Source organism: Ctenopharyngodon idella, chromosome 16, assembly GCF_019924925.1.
Source record: "Ctenopharyngodon idella isolate HZGC_01 chromosome 16, HZGC01, whole genome shotgun sequence".
In the NCBI taxonomy this organism is placed as follows: Eukaryota; Metazoa; Chordata; class Actinopteri; order Cypriniformes; family Xenocyprididae; genus Ctenopharyngodon; species Ctenopharyngodon idella.
In genome coordinates this window covers 27,327,568-27,354,721 of record NC_067235.1, presented here as the reverse complement: position 1 = coordinate 27,354,721, position 27,154 = coordinate 27,327,568, and the positions used below count along the sequence as shown (strand labels likewise).

Below are 27,154 nucleotides of genomic sequence, written 5' to 3'. Positions count from 1 at the left end.
TCACAGGAATAAATTACATTTTAAACACTGAGTAAATAGAGTAAAACTAAGCAGTAATAATTTTGATGCTCGCCTTAGCAAAATACAAGTTTGTTCTTTTTTGATTAAAATTGTATTTGCCATGGCATATCTGTTCTGAAAGTGAATATTTTGTCTTTCTTCATCTTTTCCTTCAATTTCTTCTGCCCCTGTAAATGTCTTCTTTTCTATAATTTACACTCCAGGTTTTGTGCAGTCATAAATTTGAGAGGCATGTTTCTCTGTTCAACTTTTTTTTTGCTTTGGCATTTGCTAGTGAAGCTGTGGCTTATCATGATGCAGCGCTCTTAAACTTCAGTGACATTTAAGAAATAATATCAATATTCATGAAGCATAAGCGTAAACATAGCAGACTGACAGAGTTATGTGGCTAGACGTGGGTCATCTGGGCACTGAGGATTACAATCTGTCAGTCATGTGATAGAAGACGTCCTTTCACTGTATGTTCCCTTCTGTTCCATCACCCCTCTGTGTGCACAGGCAAGGTCTTCTCACTGTTTTTTTTTTTGCATCTACAAGATGGGCTGGGGCTGAACATCTCTTTTGCATTTGGGAGCTCTATTTCACCATCATTAATTTATTACATTAAAAATTGGATTTGAAAGTTTCTCCCTGTATGGACATTTTCTTGCAGCATGTTGCCTCACTAACTGTTATATTTGAAAGGGGTCATGAACTGCACTTTTTAAAAAAGTTCTCTGAAATCCACTTAAAATGTTATCAAGATTTTTTATATAAAAAAACATCCTAATTAGAAGTAATAAAGCTATCCTGTTTTTGACACTCTCTTTCAAACACTTCGTTTTGATGGGCATGCCGCATTCAAGACTTGGAAGTAAATGCCCACTGCTCACCCAAAACATTTAATTTATGCTTCAAAACCTAGTAATTGTGTCATAAATTGGCCAATGCAACAAAAAACTGAAAATTCACAGTTGCTTGTTCATTTTTACACACTCTATTATGTCTTATTCTAAAACCACTACCACACATTCTTACATATCTACATATTGCTCTTTCATGACAAGCAACTGTGAATTTTTAATTACATGTAACGCATTTCTACAAATATAAATGTACTGTATAAATACAAATGTGTTCATATAGTACTGCTGTAGCTGCTGCTGTTTAGGGTTGTGTAGCTCCTCCATGTTCAAAAATGATAGTGATTGTGCCATGGGCAAACTCCATATATGCACTCTTAATTGGTTGATTGATAAGATTGTGATTTCATTACAATTGCAGACCATTTGCCAATTTAGAAGACATTTCAAACTTTGCATGTCAGACATTTATAGAATATACTTGCATGTCTGACAGATTTTGATAACTGAATGGATCATTTTGCATGTGATGGCTCATATGTATGTTTAAAAGTTGTGAAGAGTTTTTCAATTTCACTGAGAATCAGCTCATCAGTTTTAAATAGCAAGCCATGTGCATTTAATATGGTACGACTGCGAATTGTAGACAATTGCACTTACTCTTTTGCACACGTGCCAAAACACATGCAATTTGCTTAAATCAATAACAAATTAAAATCTGATGTTCACAATTAGTATGGTGTATTTCATATTTTATATAATATATATTTTTTTAATTTAATTGAACAAAAACTAATGTTAAAAAAAATACAAAATGCATTGCTTTTGGTTCATTTTTCACACTGGGAATATTCCAGTTGAGTGCATTGCATTGTGAGATATAGTATCTAAAAAAATAGTATATTAGTATGCTATTCAGAATATAGCATTTTTCTGCTAATAGCCATTGAATTGGGACTGTCACGCTTTCTGTTTCTTCTTCCTCCATCCTTTTATCTTCCTCCTTGAAAAATCCACTTTTCTGGCAGCCCTTGTTTAGCGTCTCCTTCTCAGGTGTTCAAAGACAGCAAGCGAGGTCTCAGTTCTGTCACTCTTCCTTTTTGCCTCATTTTAAATGGACAGCTGAATGAAGGAAATGTTTCTTCACACTGGTTGGCCTTATTTAAAGCCGTTCAAAAAAAAGTGAGAGGCAACGTGAGTGCGTGGTAAACATTATTTGGGTGCTGGCGTGCGGTTGAAATGGTTAATGATAGCTCTCGCTGCACCCTGCAGCCCTCCATCTCAGGCCCTGCTCACATAAGAGCGGAGATGGGGCCACACTGATTAGCCCTGCAGAAAACCTCCATTCTCTCCCACTGATGGGCTAATGAGGAGGAGCAGTCCATTAACTATGCAGAGTGAATGTGGCTGCAGAATCAGAGACCACACGTTCTGCAAGGGAATTACTGAGACATGGAATTACTGAGAAAGGAAGGTATATGTGGCTTCCAGGGGCAATTACACCCATGTGTGGGGGATGTTGCACATGTTGAGGCTCATCCTTTGGGGCAGTGCTATTTGTGACTTGTGTGTGTGTGTGTGTTTTGTATATGTGAGAATGGATCTGATGAAACCTTATGAAATATGCTTATGCTTGCCAAACTTCCATCCGGCGTATCACACTCACAAGAAAGGCCAAGAAACAAGGCTGGTGTGAAACCATTTATAGTAGCTTATTTTGCATGCTCTTTCAGTAGATCAGACATTTTTAATATGCTTACACAACAATATGTAACTGCTAACACAGTTATATTTTCCAGGCCATATTTAAAGGAATATTCCAGGTTTAGTAGAAGTTAAGCTCATCTGACAGCATTTGTGGCGTAATGTTGATACCATAAAAATGTATTTTCTTTAAAGGGGTGGTTGATTATGATTTCACTTTTTTAACTTTAGTTATTGTGTAATGTTGCTGTTAGAGCATAAATAACATTTGCAAAGTTACGACGCTCAAAGTTCAATGCAAAGGGAGATATTTTCTTTTACAGAATTCTCTGTTTAAGGACTACAACAAACGGCTGGTAGGGACTACAACGAGCTTCTTCCCGGGTTATTGACATTAACCCTAAAATTTACAAAAACCCTGCCCCCGAGAACACGCAACAATGAGGTGAGGCCATGTTATTGCAATACAGTACGTAAAATGCAATAGCATGTCATAAAAGCAAGATGCCAACATAAGTTATAACTGTAAATTAACTAAACTATACCTGTTCTATCTTCATGCAGCATATCTCTGGCTCTGTAGGCATCTTACAACAGTTCCCACACAAGTGATTTACAGATTATCATGATATGCGAATCAATGACTTTAAGATAGTTAACTCTACATCAGCTACATAAACTCATAAACTAACCATACAGAAATGTCCTGTTGCATTCTGCGTGTTGTCACTTCTTCTTGAGTCTCTCCATCATTGTCCGACTCCGTTTTGAACATAAAAGGCTGAACAGTTTCTGACATTTTCAGTAAGTCTTCGTGAGGTAATCGGCGCTGCTAACACAAGCTTTTAAAACTCTGCCCTGTTCTTGAGAGCAGCAGCTCATTTACATTTAAATGGACACACACAAAAACTGAGCATTTTTGCTCACCCTCAAAAAGTGACAAATTTAACATGCTATAAAAATTATCTGTGGGGTATTTTGAGCTAAAACTTCACATACACACACTGGGGACATCAGAGACTTATTTTACATCTTGTAAAAGTGGCATTATATGACCCCTTTAAAGAAATTCTTTCCATTTTTTTTCCGTGAAGAATTTACAATGGAAGTGAATAGGGCCAATCAATAAATATTAAAGTACTCAATCTTTCAAAAGTAGTATCCACACAACGCAAACAATATACATTTTAAAGTGAAAAAATCACTTATAACGTTTTCTGTTTATTCAATTTTACAACTTTGTTGCCAGAACAACAGTAAACTGTAAAATGACAAAAAATTATTATTTAAACAGTTGGAATACACAAGTTTTAACAGAAGAATTTAATGGAGATGCTTCACATCTTTGTTTTTAAATCCTCAAGTTCTCTCATTTAAATCATTTACCTCCATTGTACAATACCATTGAAAAGTTTGGGGTCAGTTTTTTAAAAAGAAATTAATACTTTTATTAAATTGATTAAAAGTGACAGTAAAGACTTTTACATGTGAACTTTTTGTTCATCAAAGAGTCTTGAAAAAAATGTTTCCCGGTTTCAACAAAAATATTAAACAGCATATTACACTGCTCTTTTGAACTTTCTATTTATCAAAGAATCAATCCTGGAAAACTGTATCATGCTTTTAGCAAAAAATAAGCAGCACAAATGTTTTCAACATTGACAATATTAAGAAACGTTTTTGAACACCAAAACAGCATACTAAAATTGTAAAATTGCAGAATGATTATGTGACACTTTTGAAAATTCAGCTTTGATTAACCATCAAAGGAATAAATTACATTTTACAAGTTATTAAAATAGTTATTTTAAATTGTAATATTATTTCATTATAATATTGTTTTTGCTGTATTTTTGTGTTCAGATGCCACCAGCATGAAAAAGTAGTCCATCACTAAAAATAAATAAATAAATAAAAATACAGGTTTTCAACAACATGATGGTGAGTTTATGCTGTCAGAATGTCAGAATGTCATTTGTACAATTATGGTTTATTGCCTTAAACCATGATTGTATAATCAACATATTGATATATATCACCGTTTGAGCAGCTGTCCTTTGAAGTATAACTGAATGACAAGAAGCCTTTCACCAGTGGTGTCTTGAATATTTATTTGTATCTCCAGAGCTCTGCTGTCTAGGCGTTGACTGCTCTGCCCCTCACTGCCAAAAGACTGTCAGTCCAGTCTAGAGATACACCCAGGCCCCTGTTTATGCAGGCATAAAAGGACTTTTCTAAGGCTGAGATGACACACGTCTTTTCTAAAAAGCTGGCTTGTCCAGAAATTGTCATGTGGGATCTGCTTGTTGATGTGTATGGTCGAGTGATGGAAGATCCATGAATGGAAGGCTTGGCTTGGGATGGTCCCGCTTTTATGGTTTCAGGTCACATTTTTATTTGCCTGAGGAATAATCCTGTAAAGCCTGATTTATTATCAGTGAGCAGTGAAATTAAGGTCTGGATTAATACTTTGCGACTCTGATATTAATTCCATTATTGTGCTTGGGATAACAGTAAGTAGTAGTTCCCCTTGTGTCATTTTCTGTTTTAAAATATTGCTTAATGAATTTTAAGAAAAATAAGTATTTTGTGTCTATAATTTTGTGTACATCTCAATATCATTAAATTGTATTATGTATATCTTGGTAGACCACTTTGTTATCAACATTAGCACTGGTCAAACTTTATTCTATGTAAAAATAACAACGAAGTCAGATGAATATCTGTTTTTTTTTTTTTTTTTCACAATCAGTTCTCACAACCTAGATGTTATGAATGTGAATGTGGTTTTACAACACAAATTTTCTTACTTTTGAATCAAACAAACAAGTTTAAGAAGTCTCTTCAGCCTTGTACACACTGTAAAATTTTAGGAGTGACAACCACATTTAAATACGAGAGTGAATCCCCATAATTATCATTTTGTGTGTGTACAGAACATGGCTCACTTCTGAAATTGTGATGATTGACGTCCAGATGCATTCTATAAGTTGCACTTCTTCCCGAGTGTCTCTCCATCAGTGTCCAACTACAGTTTGAACAATGAAAGGCTGAACACCGTTACTGACAATCCTCATTTTGGCTCCGTGAGATTCTCCAGCTTTGTTGTTGTTGAGTAACAGAAGCGCGAGCCGTTAAAGCTCCGCCCTCTTCTGGAAAGTGGGCCGGGAGCAGCAGCTCATTTGCATTTAAAGGGACACACAAAAATGGCTTGTTTTTGCTCACACCCAAATAGAGGCAAATTTGACAAGCATGAATGATCTGTGGGGTATTTTGAGCTGAAACTTCACAGACACATTCTGGGGACACCAGAGACTTATATTACATCTTGTAAAAGGTGCATAATAGGTCCCCTTTAAATCGACTTGCAACTAGTGTACTTGCTCATCGTGAAGACCTTAACTATGGTTTAAGTATTTGAGAGATTACTTAATTAATTTTACTCAGTTTCTCTGAGTATATTACAATTATTAAGGTTTACACTCTCACAATCCTCTTACAGCTCATGTGTGACTCCAACCTGTTTTTGACTTGCTTAACATGCTCTTTAAATGTTTACTTTTTAATAGACCAGATGTCACAAAAGAGAGGCAATTACTTCTTTTCTGATGAGTAATCACAAGGAGCGTTCTGAGAGGTTAACAAGTTATCTGATGTACAACCAAGCAGATGTTTCCTGACAGCAGTGTCGGAATATTCCCTGTACAAACAACAGTTAGACAGAGAAGGGATGTGTATTAAGCGTCATCAGAACTGTATTATTTTCGCTTTGATAAGTGAGATTTATTTGCATATTCACTAGCAATAAGCAGCTGCTTTGAGGTCCATGTCTCCCCGATTGATGTTTATTCCCTCCAGGTGCGTGCTGAGTAGATGGCATACGCAACTTTCTCAATAAAACAGCTCCAGCTGCCCCGGGGAAGCCCCTGTAAACAAAGAGCAAACACCTGGAAGACTCAGGCAAATATTCATAGACCTTAATGAAGAGGAATGATGGTGTCTCCAGATGGTTGGTGCAAATGAAATGGCTAGCCTGAGTTATGCAAACTGACCAATTTAATGGTGAGGCAAATACTTAAAAAAAAAAGAGATTTATAAAATTAAATTCTGGTTTTTGCGATTGTGGTAAACAAGATTCTGGAGGGGCAGGATAAAATAAAGGAGGAACTCCAGGAGCCATGTTTTTCCTGCTTGATGTAACATAAATGACATGTGGCACAGTAAACCGTTCATGATAAACATCTACACAAGTGAAATTTATTAATATGGCAGACATTTACATTATGATTAATTCTTTTTAAATGGTAAAAGATCTCAGTTCGAAAGAAAGAAAGGTTTGCGCTTCCCCTTACAGTGAGCAGATTGAAATGAAAAGCTGAACAGAATCCTGAGTCTCTGAGCTGCCTGAGGAAAGTTAAACAACTGAGACTAAACCATGACTAGGCAGCTGAGGCATGTCAGATAAAACGAAGCCTTTTCTTTGCCTATGTGAGGTGAGAGGCAGATACATTCTTCAGGAACAGGGATTTGGCAGGGACATGGCTTTATCTGCAGATGTTTTCCTTTTTGTTCTGAAACTCATTAAATTTGCTGGTTTCATTCAAAACGGCGGTACAAAAGTTAACTTTAGGTGATTATAAGTCTCAAATGAGGGTATAATGAGAGTTGTTAAATGTATACCATATCTCCTGAGTGAACTATACCGTTTGAATCCTCTGCATCAAAATGCTTTGCTATATCAGCTATTAGTACTTTTCAGTTAGTAGATTGTATTTTAGTTGAGATTGATGATAAAGTGGGCATATGGCTAAGCGCACTAAGAAGAGCAACTAGAGTTGCCTTTGCTGGTTAATGGTAAGATAAGTATACATGGATTGGGGGTGTACAGTCCTAATTGATCAGTTCTCTAAGGTCACTTCCCAGGTCACTGAGTCCATGTTGATCTGGATCTGAGTCTTGTCAAACGCCTTGTTACTTCCCTATCAAGCAGCTTGTCCTGAGATGAAATATTGACCTTAGAAATCCTTCTGGAAAGCTATTAACTTGATTAACCTAAGTAGAGACTCTCCTGAACATCCACTTCAGTGAATTCAGCTCAGCTGAAGCCTAAGCTGTGTTTTGAACGGAATACTAGTATACAGTATGTGCATTATATTAAACCAGTGCCATTTTAAAGGCTTTTGCCCCCAAAAAATGTCATTATCCTATGCTAATGTCAATATCCTTATGTCATTCCATTCCCTTTTTCATTTTATGGCAATTTGCACATAGCTCTTTTGTGCTCCAGAAAGAATATGAATATGCATTTTAAAAGACACAAGAGTATAAAGGATAACAGAATTTTTCATTTTGGGTGAACTAACCCTTTAACAAGCTGATGTGGCAGACTAAATAGCCTCGTTCAGACTGTCAGTCCAAATCCGATTATTTGTGTATCCGATTGGAATCTGATCTAAAAATTTTAATGTCCACACTGTGTTTAATGTCCACACTGCAATGACATTGCGTTCGTAGGTATACGCCAAAAACAACAACAACCGCAACATGGAGGGGTTTGCAATACAGATGTTGTCTTATTTACATCATGACAATGTGTAGCCACCTGATCGAATTTCAATCGGATATGCACAAAAATCGGATTTGGCTAATGAGTTCATGTGACAAGCAAAATGAGGTCATGTGACAGAAATGTGGCATAGCCTACTACTGTTTGAAATGTTTAGTTCAGTGAGTGGCATCCAATTAGAAATCATCTCAGAATATCCATTTATCTCAGAACAGCTATTTTGCATTTTTATCAAATGTTGTGTTAAAATGCCTGAAATCATGTCAATCAAATCAAATAACAAGTCACAAAAAAAATTAAAAACTGAAAAATCGCAACTTGTAGATCAGCAATTCTCAACCAAACTTCCAAATGGGCTTCAAGATGACGTAGATAATGTACACAAATACAAGACAAAATAAGCATTAAAATAATCTAAAACAACTAAAAATCAAGATATTTAATAAACTATAGAATTAAACTAAGTGTAAATAGTGATAGATGCTATTTACACTAAGTGAAAATAGCATATTTTCTTAGCAATAGATGCTATTTACACTAAGTGCAAATAGCGATATATTCTATTTACGTGACAATAGCAGAATATATTCTATTTAAGTGAAAATAGCAGAATTTTCTTAGCGATATGCTATTTACACTAAGTGAAAATAAATAAAAATAAATGCCTTTCCGATCTGATATGTGATGAGAAAAGGAAGAAGAGTGAGTTTAGCAAAAGGCAGGTTCGAACTCGGGTCGAACGCACCAAAAGCTACTTCTTCGCACCATACTCCTTACGGCCTATGCCACTGCAGATACTGTGTAGTGCGCATCTTTTTTAATCTTGTGTTGCCCAACCAGACATTGGTGGGCAGAGTTAGTGTAAATAGCGTTTGCCAACAAGACAGGGTACTTAGTGCGATTAGACACTCCGATGGACAATGATGGGGTCAAAAATGTTGAGAAACACTGTTCTAGATCATGGGTCACACTGGAAAGGTTAAGTGCATTGCATTGTGAGATGCACTATTCCATGCAATACTTTAAATTTGGGCAATATAATACTATATAATTACTCCACAAATAATAGTATTGTAGTATGTTAGTGTGCTATTCTGAACATAATTCAAGTAGATATATGTTTTCTGCTATGTTTACAGGTGGACAGGACGGAGGTGATTCGGAGTTGTATAAACCCCACGTTTTCTAAGGTCTTCACCCTGGACTTTTACTTCGAAGAGGTTCAGCGGCTACGTTACGAGCTCTACGACATCAGCAGCAGTCATAATGGCATGAGAGAGGTGGACTGCCTAGGAGCCATTGAGTGCACACTGGGCCAAGTGAGCAACCACCTGTATCTTACAATATGCATAGAAATTCAAACAGGTTATGTGTAATTAGGCTTTTTCATGTTTTTCTTGGCAATGTTCATTTTGCAATAGGATCTCTATGTGATCATTGATTGCACACAGTCAGGGAAGAGTAGGGCCGGCACTGTGCCCAAATCAGATGAAGTCTCCTAATTAAATAATTACACCAACAACCGTTAAGAGCATTTCCGGACATTTTACGGCTGATTGAATTGTGAAACGTGAGATGTCTGTGTAACTGACTCAGTGTGGGGGGAATGCCAGCCCAGATGGGCCATGCTACTCTCTTATCTGCAGTTTGAGCAAATGGAAAACCAGACACATGATCTTTCGCCAGATGGTTAAGATTTGCAGTTTCTCAGTAAAGAATTTGCTAGAAGCTTATAATGTATAACGGATGCCAATATTCGTTTTGTTCAATATTCATGTGTTTATCTTTTTTGCATCAAAGCCACTTTCTAGGTCTGGTTTTCTCTCCGGAGAGCTGGGTTGTTTGTTTTAGTTCAGTCTGTTTTGGTTGGAGGGGGAAGAGGAGAGGATAATTGTTGAAATGATCTGCGTTTAATAAAGGGAGAGAGCGAGGTGTTGATGCTCGCTCGAACAGAGTTTCTACAGGATTTAAAACCAAAAACACTCCATCCTATTTATAAATATTTAACAACTAATAATGAAGCATTTATCTGGAGTGGATAAGACTTCTTGGTGTAATTATGAACTACGTAAGCTTACATGCCAAATTCTCCCCGAGGTGTTATTATGTGCTGCGCCTTGTGTTTTTTGTGTGTGTTCTGTCCATTAAAAGCAGCATTAAAACAAGGCAGCCTCCAACCAACTTAAAATATCTTATTTCTCTCTAAATAGATCATCTCCCAGAGAAAATTCACCAAAGCCCTGCTTAAACAGGGCAACACAGTTGGGAAATCATCTATTACGGTGAGCACTTTCCCAAATTTATCTGGTTGCTTTCTCTCACGCTCTACTTATGCAAACATCCAGCAGTGCACAACACCAGCAAATGGCCTTATGCAAGCATTTCATGGTCTGACCTTTAAAAGCTTTGCACTTTATATGACAGAGGTGCTTACAATTATCAATGCCACTATTGAACCCGGGCAAACAGAATAACTTCTCAATGTACACAAGAACCTTCCAAAACAGTCAGATGTGGTATTGAAGGCAGGCTAATGGTAGAAAGTAGCCAGAGGAGCTTCTTAATGCAGACTGACAGAACGCAGCAGCAACAGTTGAACATGCAAAGCTCAGTGGGTGAGGGGAATGAGATCTATAAAACAAATATCAGTCTTCATGGTTAGCTTCTGATTCAGTTTTCTCTTCTGCTGAAAACAATTCATCATTCTCAATCTCTCCAGATCACCGCTGAGGAGCTGACAGGAAATAACGATTATGTCGAACTCTCATTCAGTGCGAGGAAGCTGGATGATAAGGTAGGAAGACCTCCTGTGTATATGTTTATGAAGAATATAAAATGATCTTATATAACAACAAGCATCTGTTTTGTCTGCATAAAGTTTTGGGCATTATGATGCTTTTTAAGGGGTCATATCATAAATATTTCTCTGAGATCAACTTAAGCCGTTCAAGAGTTAGGGGTCAGTACGATTTATTTATTTATTTATTTATTTTAATGGAAATTAATGCTGTTTATTCAGCAAGGATGCATTGAATTGATAGACAGTGACAGTAAAGTACATTTAGAATGTTCTCTATTTCAAATAAATGTTGTTCTTTTAACCTTTCTATTTTTAAAAAAAATCCTGAAAAAAGCAACACAACTATTTTCAACATTGAAAATAATAAGAAATGTTTCTTGGGAACCAAATATTATTAGATTACATATTAAAATGGTTTCTGAAGGATGATATGACACTGAAGACTGGAGTAATGGCTGCTGAAAATTCAGCTCCATCACAAGAGTAAAGTACATCTTAAACTATATTCAATATTTCACAATATTACTGTTCTACAGTACTTGTGATCAAATAAATGCAGCCTTGGGGAGCATTAGAGATTTCTTTCAAAAGACAGTCCAGTTTTTGCAGTTGAGCAGTTTTCTGCTCTCTTGCATTAAGAATTGTGTTTGCTATCAGGTGTCAAATATAGTTTATCTCTCCCATCCTTCAAAAACAGCCTCTTGGCAAAGTCTGCATTACGTTGTGAGAGGATTAACATAGGAATATGAAAGGAGCTGCTCAAACTGTTGAGATCAGAGAGAAATGATCAGGGATGCTGTTAAAAACAAACTTCAGCCTTGTTGAGTCCTCATACTTGAAAATGCGGTCAGACATTTGAGAAAGAAAAAGGCAGAGAGAGAGTGATAGAGAGAGTATACTGTTCCTCTAGGAGACACAATCAACTCTTGGCAGCAGGGTAATTACATGGAACTAAAATTAATAAGAGGGATTAATACAAGCATAACAAATGATCCACAGGAGTGTCTCAGTTTCACACAGAGCATCTCATACTGCTGCTTGACAAGACGTCAAATAGTAGAACAGGAAAGCCTCCTTTAAATTACTTTTCATTTAAGAGCCCCTTAGTCATAATCCTTCAGTGAAAATCATATCCTCTGCATCTGAGTTATTAAAACTTTGATTAAGCTTCTAGACTGGTGGCGAGATCAGAGACCCAGGCTGTCAAGATTTTCTGAAAACTTTTGATAAGTTGCTCTTTCATTCTCCCGTTTTAAACTTTGTCTGAATGACTACAAGTATTTAGGAGAGCATTACTGTTGTAGACGACATCTTTGAACGCTAAGCTGTGAGTGGTCTGTTTTGACTCTTCTGTGCATGTGGCTCTTTTTATGTCTTAAAGTTGTTCGGAAAGATCTGAAAGTTCTGAAAATGGCTCCTGGTAATTCAGTGCAGTTTTGATCATTCAGCATACCTGCCCCTGTCCTCTGAGGAAAAATGTTTTATAAGCCTAATTAGCTGAGGAAAATCTGCAACTGTGGGAAACTTAAAGAAATGCATACTAGTATCTTATTGTCAGCAGATAATAAGTTATGCAGTTTAAAGATGTATTCATTAGGTAGATATACATGCATATTTCATATATGCACATTTCAAGTTATGAAGGCTTACTTTTTAAGTGCTGAGAATAGTTTATAAGAAGGGAAATATTAGTGGGTTAGGTGATATGTTCTTCTAATTCTTTAAAATTTATGAAAGTGATTTGCCACAGTATTTTATGGTATGCCACTTACTGTAAGAAAGCAACGTTATAAAGAATAGTGGGCCAAAATTCCTCCAGAAGGATGCGAGAGACTGATACTCTCATACAGAAAATGATTCCTTCAACTTGTTGCTGCTAAAAGTGGCTCTACAAGCAATTGAATCATAGGGTGTACTTAGTTTGCCACCCAGGCTTTTTTTTCTATTTTGGCCTAGTTTTTGTTAAATAAATAATGACATGGTGTAATATGTCAGTTGTTGTTGTTTATCTGAGGTTGTATTTACCTAATTTTAAGACCTGCCAAGGACCAGATGATGTTTTATTATGTCCTGATACATCAAACCATAGAATTCAATAGGGTGTCCTTTTTTTCACATGACTATATATACAGTGGGTACGGAAAGTATTCAGACCCCCTTAAATTTTTCACTCTTTGTTATATTGCAGCCATTTGCTAAAATTATTTAAGTTCATTTTTTTTCCCTCATTAATGTACATACAGCACCCCATATTGACAGAAAAACACAGAATTGTTGACATTTTTGCAGATTTATTGAAAAAGAAAAACTGAAATATCACATGGTCCTAAGTATTCAGACCCTTTGCTCAGTATTTAGTAGAAGCACCCTTTTGATCTAATACAGCCATGAGTCTTTTTGGGAAAGATGCAACAAGTTTTTCACACCTGGATTTGGGGGTCCTCTGCCATTCCTCCTTGCAGATCCTCTCCAGTTCTGTCAGGTTGGATGGTAAACGTTGGTGGACAGCCAATTTTAGGTCTCTCCAGAGATGCTCAATTGGGTTTAAGTCAGGGCTCTGGCTGGGCCATTCAAGAACAGTCACGGAGTTGTTGTAGAAGCCACTCCTTCGTTATTTTAGCTGTGTGCTTAGGGTCATTGTCTTGTTGGAAGGTAAACCTTCGGCCCAGTCTGAGGTCCTGAGCACTCTGGAGAAGGTTTTCGTCCAGGATATCCCTGTACTTGGCCGCATTCATCTTTCCCTCGACTGCAACCAGTCGTCCTGTCCCTGCAGCTGAAAAACACCCCCACAGCATGATGCTGCCACCACCTTGCTTCACTGTTGGGACTGTATTGGACAGGTGATGAGCAGTGCCTGGTTTTCTCCACACATACCGCTTAGAATTAAGGCCAAAAAGTTCTATCTTGGTCTCATCAGACCAGAGAATCTTATTTTTCACCATCTTGGAGTCCTCCATGCGGGCTTTCATGTGTCTTGCACTGAGGAGAGGCTTCCGTCGGGCCACTCCGCCATAAAGCTCCGACTGGTGGAGGGCTGCAGTGATGGTTGACTTTCTACAACTTTCTCCCATCTCCCGACTGCATCTCTGGCGCTCAGCCACAGTGATCTTTGGGTTCTTCTTTACCTCTCTCACCAAGGCTCTTCTCCCCCGATAGCTCAGTTTGGCCGGACAGCCAGCTCTAGGAAGGGTTCTGGTCGTCCCAAACGTCTTCCATTTAAGGATTATGGAGGCCACTGTGCTCTTAGGAACCTTAAGTGCAGCAGAATTTTTTTGTAACCTTGGCCAGATCTGTGCCTTGCCACAATTCTGTCTCTGAGCTCTTCAGGCAGTTCCTTTGACCTCATGATTCTCATTTGCTCTGACATGCACTGTGAGCTGTAAGGTCTTATATAGACAGGTGTGTGGCTTTCCTAATCAAGTCCAATCAGTATAATCAAACACAGCTGGACTCAAATGAAGGTGTAGAACCATCTCAAGGATGATCAGAAGAAATGGACAGCACCTGAGTTAAATATATGAGTGTCACAGCAAAGGGTCTGAATACTTAGGACCATGTGATATTTCAATTTTTCTTTTTTAATGAATCTGCAAAAATGTCAACAATTCTGTGTTTTTCTGTCAATATGGGGTGCTGTGTGTACATTAATGAGGAAAAAAAATGAACTTAAATGATTTTAGCAAATGGCTGCAATATAACAATGAGTGAAAAATTTAAGGGGGTCTGAATACTTTCCGTACCCACTGTGTATATATATATATATATATATATATATATATATATATGAATTAAAAAGGAATTGTTGGTTTAACTTAAAAAGTAGGTTACCTGGTTGCCTTAAAATTTTGAGTTCATTGAAATGAAAAATTTGTGTTAATACAATAAAGGCGATTGGTTTAATCAACAGAAACTCAAAATATTATGTCATCTGAACCACATTAATTATTGAAGTTATTTGACGAAAGAAAAAATGTGTTAACAAATCATGAAAATATTTTTTTTAGTGTATAAATGCTGAGATCAACATTAACTAAGATTAATAAATGCTGTAGAAATATTGTGTTAAGTTTCATGTTAACAAATGAAACCTTATTGCAAAGTGTTATTTTCATTTATTTTAATTAATTTACTTATATACACAAGTATTATCCAGTTAATTTACTGTAGGTCAATTGAGTTTGATTATATATTATATAAGGAATAAAATCATTATTCAGACATATTTGATAGCTTTTTTTTTTACATTGCAGAGGCAACATTATTCAATCTTTTTGGAGTGCCTTGGTGCATGGTCAAATAATATAAGAGATTCATTTCTGAAAAACATTTTTTTAATTAATAAACTAGGTAACAGGGCACATTTGATTGCATTTATTATGTAATTTTAGTGAAATGACTATCTTGTCCTATAATATACGGTGCTATAACATCCATCCCCCGCAATATTTGGCTCCTAGCAAGTGAGGAGGCCCCTAAGCAGACAGATAGCAGCAGAGGTGGGATGGGAACAGTGTTGCACAGGGAGCTGCTCAGTAAAAGTCACCAGCAAGGACACAATTAGTTTTCAATGACAGTAGCGGGCAGAATTTAGAGCAGGTGCAATCCCAGGAAAGAGCAGTGGAGTGCATGTCAACAGTATTGCTAAAGCAGTGAGTAAACAGATGTTATAAAGACAGTTAGTTGCTAAAAAAACTATGTTTTTTGTAGTGACGATGCTGCTGGGTCACATAAATGCATACTAAATGCATAACACATATAGAATATAAATAGGTAACACTTTGTATCGATAGTCCACTTCAGACATTCTACTAACTATAAGTAACTTTGCAACTACATGTCAACTAGCAATCATTAGAGTATTAGTAGACTGTCTGCTTAATATCTGCTAAAACTGCTATATTACTTTATTTTGATGCTCCCCCAACAGACTTTCTACTGACTATAAGTAACTTTGCAAGTACATGTCAATCTAATGTGGATTATTGAAATAAAGTGTCACACTAAAAACTCTTTCTCTCCAGAATCATTTTATAGCTCATTGTTGTGATGCTATCAGATGATCTCTGTGTTTCTGTTATTCCCTCAGGATTTTTTCAGCAAGTCAGATCCATTTTTAGAGATCTACAGGGTAAATGATGACAACACTCAGCAGCTAGTGCACAGAACAGAGGTAGGACAACAATTTCTCTCAAAGATCTCCCTGTGATAGTGCTTTACCAACACTGAATTGCTTGCTCCCCCTCTGAGCACAGACCGTCATGAATAACCTCAACCCCGTGTGGAACACCTTCAAGACATCCCTTAACTCGCTCTGTAGTGGAGACCATGAAAGAATACTGAAGGTAAATTATGATTTATCAATGCTTGCTGTAGGGGATGAATGTGTACTTGTGTGTATTTGACTGACACTAACAAATATATGGATCCATTTTAATTTAGTTTTACATTTGCATTAGCATTTGCAATTCTTGTTCCTGGCAGATGGCAGCTTATAAGAAGCTTAGAAGTACATGTACTGTGTTCGTAATTTGATGTAGCTGCTCTTGGGTAAAAATTGTCTGCTTTTTTACCCATCAATAACTCTACTACACTTTGACTGAAAGGCACTTCAGCACTTTGCGAAAAGTTGTTTTATTATTGAATTAATACATTTCAGTGTTCAGATTTCCAGTGTATTTTGATATAGCTTGAGGAATATACAATCTGTCTTTGTGTGTGTGTGTGCGAGTGAGATGCTGTTGCATACTGTAAGTCTGCCTTTGAATACATGTATTTTGCTGTAGATATGCATATATTCTGCTTTAAGTGTTATCCTCACAGTCTGATGCACCCAACAACTGTACATAATATATATATTTTTTGCCTTAAAAAGGAATTTATGGCATCAACATGATGACGATGGATAAAATGTTAAATGAATCCTGCACAAATACTTAAAGGGTTAGTTCACCCAAAAATGAAAATAATGTCATTTATTACTCACCCTCATGTCGTTCTACAACCGTTAGACCTTCGTTCAACACAAATTAAGATATTTTTGATGAAATCCGATGGCTCAGTGAGGTCTCCATTGCCAGCAATGTCACTGAAACTCTCAAGATCCAGAAAGGTACTAAAGACATATTTAAAACAGTTCATGTGACTACAGTGGTTCAACCTTAATATTATAAAGCGACGAGAATACTTTTTGTGCACCAAAAAAACAAAATAAGGACTTTTCAACAATATCTAGTGACGGTGATTTCAAAACACAGTTTTGAAGCTTTACGAATCTTTTGTTTCGAATCAGTGGTTTGGAGCGCCAAAGTCACATGATTTCAGTAAAAGAGGCTTCGTTTACGTGATCCAAACCACTGATTTGAAACAAAAGATTCATAAAGCTTCAAAGCTTCATGAAGCAGTGTTTTAAAATTGGCTGTCACTAGATATTGTTGAAAAGTCATTATTTTGTTTTTTTGCCGCACAAAACGTATTCTCGTCGCTTCATAACATTAAGGTTGAACCACTGTAGTCACATAAACTGTTTTAAATATATATTTAGTACCTTTCTGGATCTTGAGAGGTTCAGTGGCTTTGCTCTCAATAGAGGCCTCACTGATCCATCGGATTTCATCAAAAATATCTTAATTTGTGTTCTGAAGATGAACAAAGGTCTTACGGTGTAGAACGACATGAGGGTGAGTAATAAATGACATAATTTTCATTTTTGGGTGAACTAACCCTTTAAACAGATTGACAGCCCTAGTACTTGTTTTGTTTGTTTTAGTGCACCAATGTTTAGCATGTTTAATGGACATTTTACCTTTATTGAACAGGAGACTATAGGATTAAGCTATTTGGGAGCAGATGTCACAATTACGTCACTGAGATTGTGAGTTTTTTTCTCTCACAATTCTTACTTTTTTCTCGCAATTGCGAGTTTATATCTCTCCCAAATTTATAGCACAATTCTGAGGGAAAAAAGTCAGAATTGTGAGATATAAACTTGAAATTAAGTTTTTTATTCTTTTATTTCATGGTTTCCATAGACTTATACTGCAGAACTGTAATTTTCTGCCACTAGGTTGACCATATTACTGGTTTAGACAATTACCTGGGCAGAGCTAGACTAGCTTGGTGAGGTTGCATTTTATACACAGACAGATGAGCAGTGCTGATTTCCATACTGTTTTGAAATTCATGTGTTGCTAGACCACCGTGTGTGTTGAGATCAGATATCTGGCAGGAACTTTCATCAGTCACATGGCCTGATTACACTGGCTCAGGACTATTAGGTTTGGTGAGCATGCGTTTCAGCAAGGATACACCAGGAATTCCCATGTGTTTTACTTAAATATGTACATTTGCAAAATTGCCTCCCTCTTTCTGGTCTCTGGCCTTCTCTTGCTTCATTTATTCGTTCGATATTCATCAAAGACTGCTTGATTTAATTGGGAAAGGAATTACTCAGGGAAAGTTTTAGCTGAACATGTGTTCAAGCACACTAATTTAATATTAAAAGTAGTAATTTCCCACAGGAATCTGAATTAAAGTACCTCCTGTTAAATTATTATAATCATGATAATAAATATGCCTGCTTTAAATACTATTAATACAAAAAATGTAATGTGTTTTTGCTAATTTTTATATGAATGATGCTGTAATGATGTTTTATAATGTAACTTGTCTACATTTTTACATTATAGAAATGTTATTATGCTTCTATGTATTTGATTCAATTTAATATATAAATAAATTAAATATATAAGGTTTTTGTTTTAAAATGTCTCTTAAATTTTTATGGTTTCAAGTTCTTAAAATCCAATAATTCACAAAACATTATTATCCACACAAACCATGTTTATCCTCACTGCTCAAGTTGCAAAAAATACTGTAGTATTCCTATAGTTAATTCATTGATTAATTTGTCAGGTTCTGCTAGATTTTTAGATATGCTGATTTGGTGCTCAAGAAACATTTCTTATTATTATGCCAGTTGAAAACAGTTGTGCTGCTTAATATTTTTGTGGAAACCATGATACATTTTTTTCAGGATTCTTTTATGAATAGAAAGTTCAAAAGCATTTATTTGATATAGATTTTTTTTTAGCAATGTAAAAGTCTTTACTGTCACTTTTGATCTATTTAATGCATCCTTGTAGAATAATACTTTTATTCAACAAGGAGGCATTAAATAGATCAAAACAAAATGGAATTTGTAGTGTACTTTAAAGCGCACTGGAGTCTTAGAGTCTGTGTACTTCATGATCTGTGTCCATTTAACAATAAGATGCTTTGGGCCCTCTATAAACATCTCTTAAGGGCACCTGTGCGCCTCTCTTCCTGTTTATAGTGCATCAGCATATGGCTGCATGTGGCCTCCCTTCTGCCCACTCATGACTGAACAGAACACAGACCTTATTTCAGCAAACGGCTCAGGCTCATTTAATGCCAGCCTTCCTCCATGCCATCTGCAAAATCACTCACGGACATAACCCAGCTCACAGCTGGAGCTCACCCCATTCCCAGACCTGCCCTTTATGAGTCCATTAGAGCACTGCCGTCTCACCACTCCGAGCAACAACACTTAGTGTGGGAAACGTGTCTTCCTTTTAGAACTTCTGCTGAACACTTAAGGGGTGCCGTGTGGTTAATTCGTAATGGCTGTGATTGATTGGATCTTGCCGATATTTGACAGGACTTATTATGACTCCAGTGAAGCGTATTTGTTGTGGGCTAATGAAATATTAAGCATTTTGATTTCATTTTTCTTGTTGTGTACACTGACATCTCATTCTCTGTCTAACAGAGTAACAGTCAATTAAAATGATGAACCAGACACTTTGAGAGAGATCTCTAATGAACATTACATTCCCAGTCTTTACCGGGTACATCAGTTGTTTGGTTCTTAATGTGGTTCAGAAATCCAGTAAACATAAAACGTCAGCAAACTCAGAGAGGAACCAAGACACAAGAGTATATTGCTTGTATGTCTCCTCTTGTGGACAGCTGTAACTTGAATGGTTGTCCATTAGTTGTCATTTTCTGAAGGTGCTTACTATATAGCATACACTACCAAGATTCAAGAGTCAGTAAGACATTTATTCAGCAAGCATGCATTAAATTGATCAAAAGTCACAGTAAAGATGCTTATGATGTTACAAAAGATTTCTATTTCAATTAAATGCTATTCTTTTGAAATTTCCATGCATTCATCAAATATGCATGCGGCTTCCACAACAATATGAAGCAGCACAACTGTTTTCAACAATGAAAACTTAATAAATGTTTCTTGAACACTAAATCAGCATATTAGTAGGATTTCTGAAGGATAATGTGACAATAAAAGTAATGTCTGCTGAAAATTCGGCTTTGTCATGACAGGAATACTTTTAATTTAGTGTAATAGAAAACAGTTATTTGAAATTTTAGTAATATTTTGACTGAAAATGATTTCTCTACATGCATATATGGTATTTCTTGGTTTAACAAATTTAGCATTTATTTAAAAATGTATAGTTATTATGCATTTTAGAACTATAAAGCATAGAGTTATTTATGAATATACTGTGAATATCACAACTGAAATGTTTTACCATTAGTTGTGTCCTCTCATATCTTACTGCTTAATTTTACAGTTTAGTTTTTGTCCCCTAAATGTTTTGCAAATTACAGTATTATGAAGTATAATCTTTCAAAAATTCAGATAAATACAGCATGTTATAGCATCAAAACTCTCACAAAGTTGCCTTCAATGGCTTAGCAATGAAGTTATTTTTTGATGATTTAAAAATGTATTTATTCTTTAGTTTAAAGCTGAAGTGTGTAATTTCTCTGCCACTAATGACATGATATGACATGATATTTGTTTCCAAACAGTTATCACAAACACTTTGGCCCTGTCCCAAATGGCACCCTAAACACTCACGGCCTTCCTACGAGTCCGCACTTTCGTGACGTAACGTCGCTTTGACTGTCAGGAAGAAGTCTGCCGTGGAGCTCGCACCAGTGCGGGCTCAGCAAAAGTGCGCATCGAGGGTGCATATCGGCCGCAAAGGGGGCGCTCGCGAGCACCCTTCTGAAGCCTAAAATTGACAAATGGGACACCCTATGGTCTCATGGACTTAACGGACACGCGCACACGGCAGCCATTGTAAGTCCACAAGACCGAAAGTGCATAGAAGTGTGCCATTTGGGACAGGGCCTTTGTCTTCCATTGGTTGGACATACAAATAGTTCTGCCTCCGACTAACTGCATTAGTCTAATGTTGCTGTGTTAAGCTGGTCGGATGGCTACAAATGGCTTAGTTATAATTGTCTTATTGCTGGGATAAAAGAATATACGTTAAAGAGGCTATATCTATGTAAGAATTTTCACAAATTAATCGCGTTTTTATTTTTATTCACCAATGTGTGAACAGCTTGTAGCGAAACTTAAAAACAAGACCTTCTCTGACTTCCTAGGTTGTCTATGAAAGCCTGTAGACTGATTTTTATGTGAAGGACTCTGGTCGTTTTTGCCAGGAAAATCAAAATGATGTTATGTTTACGTGCACTCATTAGAGCGATTCTGTAGTCTACTGTAATGTTGTGTCATGCAAAGAAAGGGGATTAATTTAAACTATAGTCTTACATAGCCAGATATATATAGTCTATTGTTTTAAATATACTTAATCAAGCTATCATAACAGCGTAATTTTAATTACCTCATCTGTCCACATGATGCCGGTGAATTGCAGAGCTTGTACAAATATATCCACATCATTATGATCAGATGCTTTCTTAACTGCTGCTTTCTCACCGGTCATTTTTGTTGTGTTTATTTTGTTATTTAGAGGAGAGCGCATAATACATATTTACATATTCATCTAAACAGGGATGTTGGGCAGTGTCGGGATGTTTGTTAACAGTATATCGATGCAAATGTATTTCCAAGTTCTTTTTACCCCTAAGTAAAGAATGAAAAAGAACTTCGCTGTAAATATATTGGGGCATTGCATCACGTTCAGTCTCTTGAATGTTACGTGTGCACGAGCACGACCAGTAAGTTGCTGCCTGCAGTTCACTTAACAGCCACCGGTGTCGCTAATAACACAGGTTTCTGAATTCTACATATACTGTAGCTCCTTTAACATTAAAAATTTAGGTTTAGTATCTGTGCTTGTCCAACTGTTTTCCGTCTTGCATCATAAAATTATAATAATGTGGTAACTGAATTGCTCAAGCTGAGTCCTGTGTGAATGAAAAGCACCCACACTATGTTCTGGTTTCATCTTTTACAGCAACATTATATAAGTCAACCCTCTGTTGTCCTGAATATTGCAGAAAACCATCAAACTTTAATTAATTTGTCATGTCACTTTATGTTTAATGCATGGATGCATGGGGCACAGTGATGGTGAGTCTGCTCCAGATCTGTATGCTGTGTGTTCGGGTTCCAGACATATCTGGTGTTCAGCACTCTCTGTGGACCGTATGTAGGCAACTACAGAGTGGGTTCAACAAGAGTAGATGATGTGCACATCCATCAGAATATCTTTTATTTCTGCTCCAGAGGAATGCTAAAAAAAAATAGTATCCAAACTAGACTCAGCTAGAGGAAACAAATATATGTATGTATGTGAGGCGGGTGGGGAGTGTGAAGAGAGAAGAAATACAATAAAATGGAAAAAAGCAGACGATAAATCATGCAAGAACAACATACCACTGGACAAACACTTACCATATAGGTTTTAGTGATATTTTTGTATTTAATTTATTATCTGGAATTTAAATGAAATCGATTTCAAGGATTAAGATCATGATCTGGGGCTTTAAATGCCTTATTAATATCTGTTGTTTGCTTTAATTTTTTTGCCTGTTGTGTTCTTTCCTTAACATCCAGTGTACAGTGTGGGACTGGGACTCGAATGGAAAGCACGATTTCATAGGGGAGTTTCAAGCTACGTTCAGAGAGATGCGATCAGCGATGGATGGAAGACAGGTAACTTTTTAAACTTGTTATAAAAAACTGCTGCAATTTATTTTAGCACTTTCACATCCACCACACAGAGAACATCATCTACAAACCAAGCAGCTTTTTAAATCCAACTGGCTTTATTTGAAACAGAATGATGAGTAGGAACTAGTTTGGTTCAAAGAGTAATCAGCAAAAGTGAAAGATGAAAGTGAAATGAGGTTACAAGCGGAGATCTTCATGTGGGTCACAGTCAGTTTAGTTTCTTCTGTACTTTATCAGATTCTGTAGAGAATTACCTCAAGTAATTACTTCAACTGAACTGAACTGCTGTATAGATAGATAGATAGATAGATAGATAGATAGACAGACAGACAGAGACACAGACTGACTTTGAAACCAAATTGTTTTAAAGAAGGACCTGACATACACATACCATAAAAAACAATTAATCTCAACATGATTGGCTGCAAATGAACAATGTGCTCTAATGGAATTTTCAGTGGAATAATTGCATAATTAGAATAATTTTAAACCTTAATGACAACTAATGGAATGACTTTGAAATGCTATTCTGTAAGTGTGTTGCAAAACAGCATGTTGCTTTACACTTTAAAGGCACAATATGTAAGATTTTTAGATTAAAATATCAAAAAAACACTAGAACAAAGTTATATATTTTGTTCACTTGTGTACTTACATTATCCCAAAGGTTTCCAACAATGTTTAAATCCAGAGAGCTATTTTAACCAGTGTAATGGACAGTGTCATTGCGTCGCCTGTCAATAATGTCATATCCACGTTACCCTCTATTTCTATTCCGTAGAAAGCATGGAATCACCAAAGACACTTTAATATATTATGTTTTATTAGACAGGTGAGCAACTGTTTGGATACATTTATCAACAGAAAACGAATCATTGTTATATAGCTCAACACGGTTAGTCTTATTGTTTGAATCACTTGCTTTGTTGATTTACCACTATTTTACCTCAACACTATTTTGTCAAGTGGCTAACATAGCACAATCAGAGAGAGCTTTCTCAATCATACAATATATTTTATAATCAATTGCTTGTCATTTAGCAACACAAGTCATCCAGGTTTTATTTAAATATGATATTCTAATATCGATCTAGATTACTGCATAGTGCAACAAGTCTCTCATACCAGCTACCGAGCGAACGCACACAGTGTCACGTTATAAAATAACTTGCAAAACACTCAAATGTATTTTAACCATTTAAAACAGTGCTGCGTTACCCCACATATGCAATGAAAAGAGTGGAAGCAGCTGACTGCAGCATAAGCATAACAAAGGCTGGACTCGAGACTGGTGTGTTACGCAGGTATCTCTCATTAGCATTCGCTCTAGCGAACTCGTTCCGCTCCCACGGCTCTCGGCCCGCCCTGCTTCATACTACAGTAATGTTAATAAAACTTTAATACATTAGCTCATCCATGAACATGATTTCTGCCTGAGTCTGTCGAATTCCTTTCCATTGGCTGTGGAGCTAAGGACGACAACTCCCATGATTCCACTCTCATTCACAGCGTCATCAAGCTATGCCTTTGTTTTGAATAAGCGACCTCTAGCGGCAAAAATGACATATTGTGCCTTTAAATGTCACGTAAACACACAAAAAGCATCACATCAGAGTTCATAGTCCTGCACCTGTTAGAGCTCTAAGTGTCCATTAAATCATTCTGCACTACTGTAAATTGTAGTTTGTGCTTTATTGCAGACCACTATGCTGTGTAGAAAGTGGAAGCAAACTGGATAATTGCCATTTTTAAGGTTGAAAATTCACACAAAAAGAAACGCATCCTCCTTAATAATCAATAATGAGGATGTTTTTTTTCTGTGTAAGGTGTTAAAGAGTGTTTTGTGCATCCCTGTTAAACAGTTTACAATGTGCAACTTGTTTTAAAAATGGCTTCATGATTAACAATTACTGCTAAAGACTTTATTAAGACTGCATCTCTTTCTGATTTTGAAAACAATAATCCATTGTCTTTTAAGCTGTCAGTTAATTGTAAGTCTGCTAAAATGCACAGCTACAGCTGGATGACACCTCGTTCTCTTGTGAAGTCCCGAACGCTCTGGGCTGGTATCTCAGTACCGCAGGCATCAATACCAGACTCTGCTAATTATTTTAGAACATCGCTTCCAGGCTTGACATCATTCTTCATTATTATAACTAAAATTGTTGTTTTCTGAATCTATTGTCTACTGGAGCACTTGTTTTGGTGCTCCAATGGGAAGCGATTATGCACCATCTCACACATTCTAATGAAGCTATTTCATTGTCCAGGCTGTTTTGATCACCCACTCCAATCCGTACTGATGGAAAGCTAATGTCTTTTTTTGTTTTTTTGTTTTTAAACAATGACAGGTCCAGTGGGAATGCATAAACCCCAAATATAAAGTCAAGAAGAAGAATTACAAGAACTCTGGGATTGTCATTCTGAATCAGTGCAAGGTAATATTTTCATCATAAAACGATGCTCTCTAGAGGACATCTGGACCTTGTCTCCTCCCCGTAGGCCCTGTATTTCAAAAAGCGGCAGTGTCACACTGTCAGCAGAGGCGTTGATGGTTACAGTAGATGGAGGTGGGAACTTCACACAGCTAGAAGTCATTCCATCCGGCTAAAATGTGAGATCCCAGCTCTGTAAATGGCCACTGAATTTGATCATAGTTGGCATAAATTAGAAGTGACGAGAAGAAGATAGCAGCATGAAAGTGCTTGAATTCATGATAACCTGTCCTTTTTATACCTACAGATAATTAAGATGCATTCCTTTCTGGACTACATCATGGGAGGTTGCCAAATACAGTTTACAGTAAGTCCAGGCAGATACCACTTGTGTTTTCTTAGTTAATTTATCTGTGTTTATATCAATAAAACTAATAATCCATTATCATTTGTTTTCTCTGACATTAGCATAACTGCCAGCTTTGTTTAATGAATTATGTTATTTTTAGTCAGAGCACTCATGATTTATTATTCATTACCAAGTACATACTAATGGGAACAGGAAAAACAAAGTGTCATTCTAAATGTTCAGTTTTTGCATAATTTATAAAATAATAATTGTCTCACCTGCTTATTTTCACATGACACGTTTGTGTGCACTGTAGTGTTTCGTTATTTTTTATCATCTGTCACTATAAGATCTTTCTGAATTGTTGTCATGTAAGGTCTCCTGAAAGGTTTTATAATTAGTTTCAATTAAAATGCTCTCTGGTTGTTTTTGTTTTATGAATTTATATAACATGCAGTTTTAATAAGTGTTGATATTTGTCTGGAAAGCATAATGGTAGACCTCCAGCTTTTTACAAACCTTTTCTGCTAAAATGGAAAATTTTGTTACTAAGGAGAGGGATCTTACTTTCAGGGATAGGGTTAATTAAAATGAATTAATTAAAATGAATTAAAATCCATTGGGGTTCACTGGTTGAAAAATAACATAATCGTGGACTGTACTTCAACCTGTGAACTTACTAATTTGATTAAAAAAATTATAATTGACAAAAGCACCAACCTTTAATTAATTGTTTGAATCATTGAATTATATGATTATGTCAACATAAATTTGTGACAAATGTAGTTCAATTCGATTGAATGAATGAAACAGTTAATTGTATCCAAACCTTTGACTTTTGGTGCATTTCTTTCGGTATATATTATTGGGAATATTGTGTTATGAAGTATACTTAACGTTAACTATACAAGCCAAGTATATTTTGTGTACATACATAGTCCCACGCCTACTTAAACTCATGCATTTTACAGCTGTACTACAAGCTGTTTACTCTTTGTCAATGCCGTTAGGAAACAGCGCTCTGTAAAGATTCTCCACATGTGGTGTATACATTTTAAGTAATTAGAGTCAAAGCTCCACTTTGATTGCTGCTTGTCTTTTCAGGTAGCGATTGATTTCACAGCGTCTAATGGGGATCCGAAGAACAGTTGTTCGCTACACTACATCCACCCCTACCAGCCTAACGAGTATCTGAAAGCTTTAGTCGCAGTGGGGGAGATTTGCCAAGACTATGACAGGTGAGCAGGCTGAACAGCCAATCAAATCCCAACTTCAGCTCTCTAGGTTCTTGACTTTTTTCGCAAGACAGTTGTTTAGGTTCACACATATGCAAGTTCTCTTTCTCAGAGAGTGCAGTATTTTGACAGTATAGTGAGTAAAGTAGAGTCCCAACATTGGGGTTTTATTTTGTATGTGATGAAGTGAATGTGTAAGCTGTCCAAAAAAATGTAAAGTGA

The 27,154-nt window shown here is 36.5% G+C and overlaps 1 protein-coding gene across 5 annotated transcripts in view; it reads left to right on the top strand.

The window, feature by feature from the left end:
• cpne4a (copine IVa) overlaps positions 1-27,154 on the top strand; it is a 67,685-nt gene that overhangs the window by 26,584 nt on the left and 13,947 nt on the right. For 4 of the 5 annotated variants that reach the window (XM_051864937.1, XM_051864940.1, XM_051864939.1 and 1 more), the window contains 9 exons: positions 9,273-9,452; positions 10,344-10,415; positions 10,853-10,927; positions 16,020-16,103; positions 16,186-16,275; positions 22,797-22,895; positions 25,265-25,351; positions 25,656-25,715; positions 26,802-26,935. In XM_051864937.1, the coding sequence (XP_051720897.1) occupies positions 9,273-9,452; positions 10,344-10,415; positions 10,853-10,927; positions 16,020-16,103; positions 16,186-16,275; positions 22,797-22,895; positions 25,265-25,351; positions 25,656-25,715; positions 26,802-26,935 (881 nt within the window). The remainder of the gene's footprint in view (positions 1-9,272; positions 9,453-10,343; positions 10,416-10,852; positions 10,928-16,019; positions 16,104-16,185; positions 16,276-22,796; positions 22,896-25,264; positions 25,352-25,655; positions 25,716-26,801; positions 26,936-27,154) is intronic. The other variant, XM_051864942.1, reaches the window with a different exon arrangement.